Here is a 6,594-nt window from a genome sequence, read left to right on the forward strand (position 1 = left end):
AGAGTTACGCAATGAATTTTTGGTCATGCCACTTTCATTAGTTTTAACCCTAACCATAAAGTACTTGCCAAGTTCATAGTGCCATCAAATTACCCTTAATTGGCCCTTGGACACCGTATACTTGTTCTAATAGTTTTATCCTCATTGTTTGCATCTAGAACATTTTCTTAACCACTTCATTGTTTTCATCTATTACTTTAGACTTGGCATTCATGTCGTGTTTTTTGTATTTGTGTCGTTTTCATGTCATACCTGATAGCTTAATGGGTCGTGTCGTATAATACCCGTTAAAGTAAACGGGTAATATGACCTGACCCGAAATCAACCTGTTAATATTATCAGGTAATATAACCTGACTCGTTACCCGTTAAGAAAAATACTAAATTAGTGTGTGTGTATATATATAGGGAAGTATTATTGGTACTCCAAAAATCTCATTATACACTTCTCACAAATGTATTTTTCTTTCCAAATATAAAAAGTTTGGAGTGTAGAATGAGATTTTTGGAGTGCTAATAACAATTCCCTATATATATATATATATATATATATATATATATTAAATTTTGGAGTTGACCTCTTCATGAAAGTTGTAAAGCTTTTCATTACGAATGATTACATTTTTCACACTTCTACAATAATTATTATTAATTTTGCACTGAAATAAAAAACACTGTTCATGAGATTTGGAGAGTTTTAAAAATCTAAACGACCATGTAACCATCATCTAAGCATTGAGTATGCAATTATGAATGTTTATTATGATTTCACATCTTTCAGACTTATACATTAATGATTATGAATTTTGTTTATTTTGAACTCCCTTAAAAATACTATTCATGAGAGTTTGTATGGTTTTAAAAATTCAAATGATCATATACCCATCCTCAAAGTGTAGAGGATGTGACTACGAGCGTTTACATATTTTTTTTCATATTTTTTTTGCACATGTAAATTAATTATTGTAATTTTTTTAATGTGTTTGGTATTTTTAAATTACTTGATATTTTTACTTTTAATGTGTTTTATGATTTTTAATCTCAATCTTTGCCTATAATATACTATAAAAATAAATAAGTAAATAAAATTTTAATTTTAAAATTTATATAGAATAATAATTAATGAACAATATATACATACTCATTATATCTATTGTATTTTATAGTAAGCGTTTTTTTTAGTAGTTTAAAAAATTAAAATCATCAAGATAACTTTTTTCTTATCGTGTCGAAACAGGTTACCCGCGTGTCACTTTCATGTAAACCTATTAAGGACCCGTTATTAACGAATTATTATCGTGTGACCCAATAATGACCCGATTAGTTATAGTGTTGATCCAAAACCAGTTATTTTTATGTCCTTTACATATCATGTTAACGGGTCGTAAGAAATTGGTAGGTTTATAGTACTTGCAGTCTCCGCGTGCATAAAATAAGTATGAAAATTGACAACATGAAACTACGTCAATACTTCAACAAGTTACAAGAGAATTGCCCCTGGGAAATATCTCAAATTATTACATTTTGCAGTTGTCACAATGTCAATTCCAATTGTTTATCTTCTATGCACACGAGAATTGCTATCCAATTTCATAGGCAAATCTTGCTCAACTTGTGTTATGTTATTATATGCACTTGGAGAAAGACTTTGTTAGAACTCAAAATGTGGGGAGCACATAGGAGGACCGGGTCTACAAATCCCCCTAACAAAACGACATTTACTCACTCACTCCCCATACAAAACTCCCTTCTCGAAAGGAGGTTAGTTTCCTACTCATTTTCCCACCCTTCATTTTTCATCAGACATTTCAACCAAAGATCCAAATTTAAAGGAAATTAAACTAATACCAATTAACACCGACAATTTTTTTTTAAAGGAAAACACCAACAAATTTCCTTCTTTCTTTCTTTCTTCTTTCTTTCTTTCTTTTTTTTATTTTTTTATTTTATAAATACCAACAAATTAGTTATGCTTCAATTCAATCTGTTTTTATTTTGTTTTCAATTTATTTCATTAATTTTATTTAACACCAACAAATAAAATAAATCCTGTTCAGTTTTCTCCTTTCTAGTAACTGTACTTAAGATGCTTAATGAAATAATTATCACATATTATTTTTCGCTTCCTGCTCATGTCTCTTTAATTATATACATTGTTTTCGATTGATCTATTTTAAACAACGGCAAGAAATAAAAACGAGTGTCTAAAAGAGTATATTGTTATCTTTTTTCGATATTAATTCGTGTAGGACCGATCAGATAAAGATCACGTCTGATGGCGACATGTGGACGTTTTGCGTTTGTTATTTTTGCTCCATCACCGCTCGGTGACTTAAACAAATGTGGTCGTTTTTTTTTACTTCGGAGGACACCGCGGTTTTTTAATCAGCTTCGTCGTTACAACAAACCCAGCAGTTTCCTTGACTTGGACAAGGAAGCCACCGGTTTATTCTGGTACCTAGTACCCAAAATCCCAGAACTACCCTTCTCAAGCACCAAAATTAAAATCCAATTTCCTTGGCTCTTAAATGTTGGACGGAGAAGGGCATTTTGGGAAACAAAAAGAAGTGGTGTAAATAAAAGGAGAGAGGGTGCTGAGGAAGGAGGAATAAATGTGGAAACGGGCAGTCTTCGCATGTTACATGTCCCCTCCTTCAAGTTTCAACCTTCATGGATACGCTTTTAATTAATTAATTTAATTTATTGTAAACTTTTGCAGTTTTTAATAGACCAAAAAAAATTAAAAACCCAAAAAAACCCATCTCTTTTTTTTCTGTTAATTATTTATTAAAAAATTTTAAAAAAAAATTATAGGTTTGTATATATCTCTTTTGGAGGAGTGCTTGTCACCTACTCTTTTTTTAGCTTCCTTCCACTATCTTCTTTCCAAGACGGAAAGGAGAGCTCTGAATTGCTCTGTTTTTTCTGTGTTTTGATCCATTAAAATTTTATGGTTTTTGAGTAAATTGCAATGGAGAAGCATGGGTGTAAGATTTGCATGAGGAGTTTCCCCAATGGCAGAGCCTTGGGGGGTCATATGAGGTCTCACGTGAGGAACCATCCTTTTCCTCCGAAACCAGAAGAAGAAGAATCGAATCGAGAACAAACCCAGTTCACCATGGATGAGGTAGACAATTCAACTTCAGCTTCGTCTTCGTCAGAGGATGATGGCGAAGAACAAGACGATGATATGATTTATGGCCTTAGAGAGAATCCAAAGAGAAGCATAAAGCTAGTGGATCCTGAGTTTTCTTTTGCCGCGCATGCTGGGTCTGTTGTTCTTCAAGATAGAGAGAGTGAGACAGAGTCGTCAAAGAACCCAACTCGGAGACGATCCAAAAGAACACGAAAATCCTCTGTGATGGAGCTTCATCATCATCAAAATCATATTCAGTACCACCATCATCCAAAGCTCGAAGCTTTGAAGAAAATTAAGCTCAAGAACAAAGTGGTCAGCAGCAAGGATTCTTTCGAGCCTGAACCGGTAAGTTCAATATCTGATGCCACTAGAGAGGAAGACGTCGCCTTCTGCCTCATGATGCTATCTAGAGACAAATGGAGAAAACAAGACCACCACCACCAACATGAGCAAGAACAAGAACAAGAACAAGCCGATGAAGCGGAAAGATCGATGGAGGACACGGAAGATTCTGAGGAGCATCTGATCAAGTGCCCCAGAATTAGAACTGCTCGAAGGAAATACAAATGTGAAACGTGCAACAAAGTTTTTAAATCTTATCAGGCTCTAGGTGGTCACAGAGCAAGCCATAAGAAGATTAAGGCTTCGAATCTGAACCCCATTTACGAGCCCGAATTGGAGCAAGAAAATCTCAATGCAGCAGGAAAATCTTCCTCTGTGGCTGAAAGAAAAATTCATGAATGCCCAGTTTGTTTTAGAGTTTTTTCATCTGGTCAAGCGCTTGGAGGGCACAAAAGATCTCATGTGATGGCTGGTTCTGCAGCAGCAGCAGCAAGAAATAGCAGTCCTCCATTTCCATGGAAGAGTTTAAGTAGGCTTGGTGATAGTTTGATAGATCTTAATCTGCCTGCTCCTGTTGACGATGATGAAATCAGCCAAATCGAGCTCTCTGCAGTTTCTGATGCAGAGTTTGTGAACCGTGTTAGAAGTTGAAGTTATAAATTGCCATTGAAATTTTTGTTTCTCTTCACACACAGATCAATGACATAGCTTTGAATCAAAGGTAACAAAAAAAAAATAGAAGTTTTTTTTTGTCAATTTTGAGCATTTCTTGGATCTGTTGCTCTTCCAAACTTGTTATGCCAATTGGGTTTTTGTTATAATTCATAGAAATTGTTCATTCATAATTCTAACAATTCAAGAATTTCGTAGTTCAAATATTGACATGATTTTCTAAGTTTTGTTGGTTTTTTGTAATTATAGAGTTCTGTAGCTGGAGAATTAAGTAGCATCATTCCGATCATGTGTTCTGTTTCCAAGCAGTTCAAGCTAACTGCTCCAGTTTTTTTATTTAATTTAAATTTTTAATTGGGAAAAAGTCGTTCTCAAAAGAGGTTGAGCAACCCATGTATGTTTTTTGTCAATAAAAATAAAAAAAGCAACTCCACAACATCTTTTACTAGTGATATTTCACAGTTCATGAGGAGGAACAGGAAGCCAATTCTTACTCACTGATCTGCCCCCACTGTACACCTTTGTCTCAGTCTGTCTGATGCTGTTGTAACCTTTACTTATATTGCAGATCTGCATAACCAGTCAAGATTTGAAACACGGTTAGATACCTTTTTCTTTCTTTTTAGATACCTTTTTCTTTCTTTCTTATTTTTTCGAAAGCGTTATTGTACACTACTCTATTCTATTGGAATTAGGATTTGAAAGTGAGTATATGAGGGCGACACACAGTTTTTTTGGCCAATTGATCTAATGACATTAAAATGAGGGTATGAGGACGACACACTGTTGTTCCGACCAACTAACCTATTCACATTTGCTGAGCTAGAGACTTTTTAATGACCATAATATTGGTGAAATGATGCTGAATTTTCATTAATTACCTACCAAAAAAGAAAAATTGTTTTCCATGTGTGGGTTGTCTTCAAAAGGTTGGATTGTGAGGAAATAAAAAAAGGAAAAAGGCAAAAATCTTTCGTCTTACTTATTAGCGTTGGCTTGGCGTGACTCAAAGTATCTCTGCTCAGAGCAGAGGCTCAAGTCAGTTGATAGTTATGGAAAGTTTTGGTCATATAGTTTAATTTGTATTTACGACATAAGTGGCAGATTCTTAGCCCCCTTTTTCTTAATCTCTTAATCAATTCTGACTGACCGTATGTATTTAGTCATGTAATTGAGTTTTTAAGGATGCTAATCCTTTAAGATCAACTAATTTGTTTTGTTTCCCTTAAAAAGCTGTACATAATTGGCGAAAAAACAGAAATGTAGCCAAATTAAGGGTTTGTTATTGTAATTTATTTTCTGCTTTTTGGCTGGGGAATATCGATAATGTTGGCTTAAATCACCAACAAAATTTATTGAAAAAAAATTCTACTAAATAAATTAATTGGCTAGTTATAGGTTGTCATTGATAGAGCTTGCTTCAAGGACTAATGCATTCTTATGATATTCTTCTTCATTTTTAAGTTTAAAGTTTAGTGTTGGACGGATAAATAACAAGTTCAATACCAAATATTGTTAAATTATTGTGTGGCAATCGTTGTATCAACAAAATATATAGGACATAATTGGTGGCTGCTATTTTTCCCCCTACCCTTTTGGCTTTCAAGTGTTCAAGAATTTTTTTATATGAGTGTTGAAGTAATTCCTTGGAGTTTGGATTACTCAGTAGCATCTAAACCATAAATATCTGACAAGAGAGACAGAATAAACTTTATAAGAAAGTGGGGAGAAATTACAAAAGCCTAAAAAAAATGAATATTCAAAGAAGCTCCACAGTCCACACAATTTTGAGGAACAATTTTTCTGATATTGTCAAATGGGATATTAATTTAGAGAATTATCATTAGCATTTTAAATTTTTTATTCTACATTTTAAATTTTTTATATTAGGAAAGAAAAATACACTTATGGAGAGTATAGAATGAGATTTTCATGTTATATTTGTACCATTTTTCTAATAAAGATAGACTTCACCAACATATATGAGTCTCATATCTATTACAAAGGTGGTACTGATGTGATATGTAAAATATGGTAAAAGTAGCATTTTTTTTCAAGAGATTATATTTGCACACCCCAAATTACTTCTCTCACACCTTTTTAATTTTTAAATATTTTCTACACACCACTAACACTTAATAGAAAAATATTAAAAAATTAAAAGGATGTGGGAGAAGTAATTTGGAGAGTGTGAATATAATCTCCCTTTGTAAATTAACTCCACGTAGTAACTTATACTACAAGATGGTATGCATGACCGTTAATTTAATTGCCTGACCACTCGATTGTTATGATTACTAATATATATAGCATGACAAAGTTATTAAGGATTCCGTGATTTGTGTGTATTTATATCGACCATGGCTTGCACAAGAAATATTTTGAGGCTCTTCTAATCTTTTCCTATAGTTCAGTGCAAAGCCAACTTCAATTCATCAATTT

At 33.3% G+C, this 6,594-nt stretch overlaps 1 protein-coding gene across 1 annotated transcript; it reads left to right on the forward strand.

Annotated features, from left to right (window-relative positions):
• Positions 1–2,627: 2,627 nt before the first annotated feature.
• On the forward strand, positions 2,628–4,325 carry LOC137735727 (zinc finger protein ZAT9-like). The gene has a single exon (XM_068475170.2). It carries the CDS (start codon positions 2,971–2,973, stop codon positions 4,129–4,131), a length of 1,161 nt encoding a protein of 386 aa, XP_068331271.2. The 5' UTR covers positions 2,628–2,970; the 3' UTR covers positions 4,132–4,325.
• The last annotated feature ends 2,269 nt before the right edge of the window (positions 4,326–6,594 follow it).

The sequence above is a fragment of the Pyrus communis genome, chromosome 7, assembly GCF_041283825.1.
Source record: "Pyrus communis isolate YQ-2024b chromosome 7, ASM4128382v1, whole genome shotgun sequence".
Lineage (NCBI taxonomy): Eukaryota > Viridiplantae > Streptophyta > Magnoliopsida > Rosales > Rosaceae > Pyrus > Pyrus communis.